We start from the raw sequence: 3,687 nt of genomic DNA on the forward strand, positions 1-3,687 counted from the left end.
AGCATTCCACAGACTGGGGGCGCGATCCACAAAGAATGGATTGCAGGTGATTGATTGATTGAACATTTTATTAACAGATTGCAGAATGGGTACAGTACAGTACAGCTCAATACACACAATTGTTAAGGGGATGCAGACAGAGATAGACTTTCGTCTTGTTTACATCAGGGTCCCCCATTTTCAATTCATAATGAATTATAAGTAAGGGTGCAATTAGCACCGTGCAATCCATTCTTTGTGGATCCTGCGATGCGGAAGAGCATGAAAGCCCGATCTCCCATGGTGCGGAGTTTGGTCCTTGGGCGCTGGAGGAGGTTTGCCTGGCCGGAGCGTGAGCAGGAGTGAGTGGTGATGAGTTCTTTAAGGTAGAGGAAGGGGGGGGGGGTTCCGTGGAGGCACTGGTTAGTGAGCAGGGAGACGTTGTACTCGAGGACAGTAACGTCACAGTGCCCAAGTGCGTCCACCTTTTTATAGGATTCTATCACATTTGCATAACAATAGCGAATATTACGTACCTTGCGCCGTTTTCATTGGAGTTTTTTACAAAACAACGCTGTTTTATTTGTCCTATATATGCGGATATCATTTAAAAACTTTAATTTTACCATTTTAGTTCCCTTTAGACAACAAACATAATGCTAATGATGCACTTTAATTATGATAATTAGGTGGCCATTCACGGTCACTGTACTGAGGTGACGTGAGGGCGCATTCATAGTTTAACGCTCCTGTGTTCAGATCGCATTTTCATCAACTTTTACCGACCTGCTGACCTGTGAACTGTGAAAAAAGGTCTTGGAAAATGGAGTTCTTTGTTTGAACCTGTTTTCATCTTTAAAATCAATGCTGCCATCTACTGTCAGCTGGAAGGTAGTGTCGTTTGTCTACCATCTCATCTCAGGAGCAAACAACATCCCCATTTTATTTGTCTAACAAACAAAATATTAATCACAATCACTTGTCACATTAACATTTGTGAGTACATGTGTTTTCAAGAAAAATATGACAAATTTAACACAACAGCCAGCACTTCATAAAATTTTATAAACATTATATAAAAAATACAATAAACATAACTTAGAACAATAACTATTTACAGCACACCATACATATTTATAAATTTTTTCATTCGCTCACTCATTCATACACTCATTCATCCAAACACCAGTAACACCAGAAACTAGCATCTTCGTCCTCCTCCTCCTCCCACTGGACACACATGGTGTGGAACCATTTGTGACAGTTGTCACACTGGACCCACGACACCAAACCCTCAGAGTCCACAGGGGGGGTTCGCCTTTTTACACCGGCCACACCGCCAGATCCCCAGCTTCTGCCTCTTGGTGGTGTGACCTGCAGTTAAAAAGAAATTTATTATTATGACGCTGCTTGATTACAATATACCAAGGTCCAATAATAAGTAAGGGATAATGTATAGCTACGAGGTCATTGTCGCAAAATAATTGACCGACACGGAGTTTAAAATACCGAGGCGCAGCGCTGAGGTGTTTTAAACGTCAGTGAAGGTCAATTATTTTGCGACAATGATCGAGTAAAGCTATACATTATCCCGCTTATTACATGGCTAACTTACTAACAATATACCTAATTCATCGACAAGACTAGATCAAATGAAGACGCAGTTGTTCTGTGGCTCTGTCAGCCCAAATAAAGTGATTATTATTATCGGCAGCCGGCAGGTCTCTGGTCTGATTGCATGACTGAGTGCAGCTGTGCATATGCTGAGCAGCACTGATACAGTGTTGTAGTGGGCTTGATTGCGAACAGCTGCGCACAGCGGTCATTATTGTCCCACAGCGGTCATTATTGTGTGATAACGGACCTCTGACACGGGCTATTGACCATCGACCTCGTCAGCGGAAACCCATAACTGGCAGAGTACAAGCAGTACTCCACCAGGGAACTCTCATCTTCAGGGGTCAGATAGGTGCCCCGGCCGATGTTGCAGGCCAGAGACACCTTTCCGCTGAGTCGGTCGATCAGGCTGGACTTAGGGACCTCGAACAACGTGGCTGCCCGCCTCGCACTCCACCTGCCTGCTCTGACCTCTGCAATGGCCTGATCCATGGCCTCCTGGGTCCACAGACGCACCTTCCTCTCCCTCTTCCGCATTTGCCGGATATTAGGCATGCTCTGCAAACACACAAAAATATTTTAAACAAGAAAGTAAAATAATATGAACTTTATTATTATTGTACGACTGACGAGTTTATTTTATTTGATTTATTTAGCACATTATTTAAAAAAAACAGTGCTAGGAGGGAACTTATGTGAGTGATTTATGATGAAATTAAATTAGATTTGAATTGTTTTTTTGAATATGGATAAGGAGGTTGTTGACCTCAATGATGAATTTAGTTTATTGCTATGGTTTGTTGGATATGAGTGAAATTCTGATGAAAAGATGCAGAACAATGGAAGGTATCAAGAACATCTTGCCTTTTGTTAATGAACTTGAATATGAATGAGCATGAAACCAAAATGATTATGCTGAAATATTACCAGACATGCAAACACACACACAACCTTACCTTCACCCAGTTCAGCATGGCAGCCTCACACACACACACACACACACACACACACACACACACACACACACCTCCATTCACCTGTAGAGAAACAAACAAGCACACACAAACCTACCGTGTCTGCTGTGCTGTCTCTGGACTTTGTCACTGTCTATGCTTCAGATGTTTTTTTATACAGAGATTGAGAGAGAGAGAGAGAGAGAGAGAGAGAGAAAACCAGTTCATTATTTTCCCCGCGAAAATTATTGTTCTCCCTTCGATTATTTTCGCGCAACCTCAGTTCATCACTCGTTCAGACAAACTTAGATCTCTTATTAAGATTACAAATGTACAACACATTTCGTCGGACAAAACACTGGCTATATATGCTAGCAACATAACCAAACAATCTGACTTCATCTTGGGGCGAGTGGGAGTTCGTGTTTAAGGAACAGGAAGCTACTTTTACTTGGAAATCAGCGTCGCCCCGAACACATTCGAACAATTATAACGTTGCAGTGGTACAAACGTTCACATCTAGTAGTCTTTAGATGACTAAATATAGATGAATACTCATGAAATTTGATATATATACTCTAAAATAAGTATGATTTCATATCACCTACCTTTCGACGTGAAAATCTGGTGGGGCTGTGAGGAAAGATCCAGAATGCCGCGCAAGATGGGGCGTGACCGAAGTTGGGTTTGGGCGTTCCCAGATAAAGAGGGTGACCGGGATTGGTTTACGTTCCGTTACACATTAATAAACATTTCTGTAAATGTGTCAGTTTTAGCCAGCTGGCTAATTCGCAACTGTAGTCCTTTTGGCAAGATGTTATAAGACCGACCATACACCTAGAACAGAAGCATTAAAAGTAAAACACAGTTATTTACAACACACTCCAACATAATAGTAAAAGCAATAACAAAATACACAATGAACTGATTAAAAGTGATCACATGTTTGATTGGTTAATAACCAGGTCTTGAGTTTTTTTTGTAAAGGTGTGGTAGGTAGCAGAGTATCGTATTTCAGTTGGTAGGATGTTCCAAAACTGAGTGGCTCTGACTGCAAAACAGGACTGACTGAAGGAGCTGGACCTAAACGGCACAGTACAGTCCCCTCTCTGGGTAGATCTTGTGGACCTATTATGAG

The 3,687-nt window shown here is 41.8% G+C and overlaps 1 protein-coding gene across 1 annotated transcript; it reads right to left on the bottom strand.

Moving 5' to 3' along the window:
- Positions 1-1,286: 1,286 nt before the first annotated feature.
- LOC311248860 (uncharacterized protein) lies at positions 1,287-3,192 on the bottom strand. Its single transcript, XM_084338089.1, has 4 exons — positions 3,158-3,192; positions 2,668-2,703; positions 1,844-2,154; positions 1,287-1,353 (listed from the first exon to the last, which is right to left on the bottom strand). Exons 3-4 carry the CDS (start codon positions 2,149-2,151, stop codon positions 1,302-1,304), a joined length of 360 nt encoding a protein of 119 aa, XP_084194215.1. The 5' UTR covers positions 2,152-2,154; positions 2,668-2,703; positions 3,158-3,192; the 3' UTR covers positions 1,287-1,301.
- Positions 3,193-3,687: the final 495 nt, after the last annotated feature.

This window comes from Notolepis coatsorum, assembly GCF_963971535.1.
Source record: "Notolepis coatsorum genome assembly, chromosome: 2".
NCBI classification, from domain to species: Eukaryota; Metazoa; Chordata; class Actinopteri; order Aulopiformes; family Paralepididae; genus Notolepis; species Notolepis coatsorum.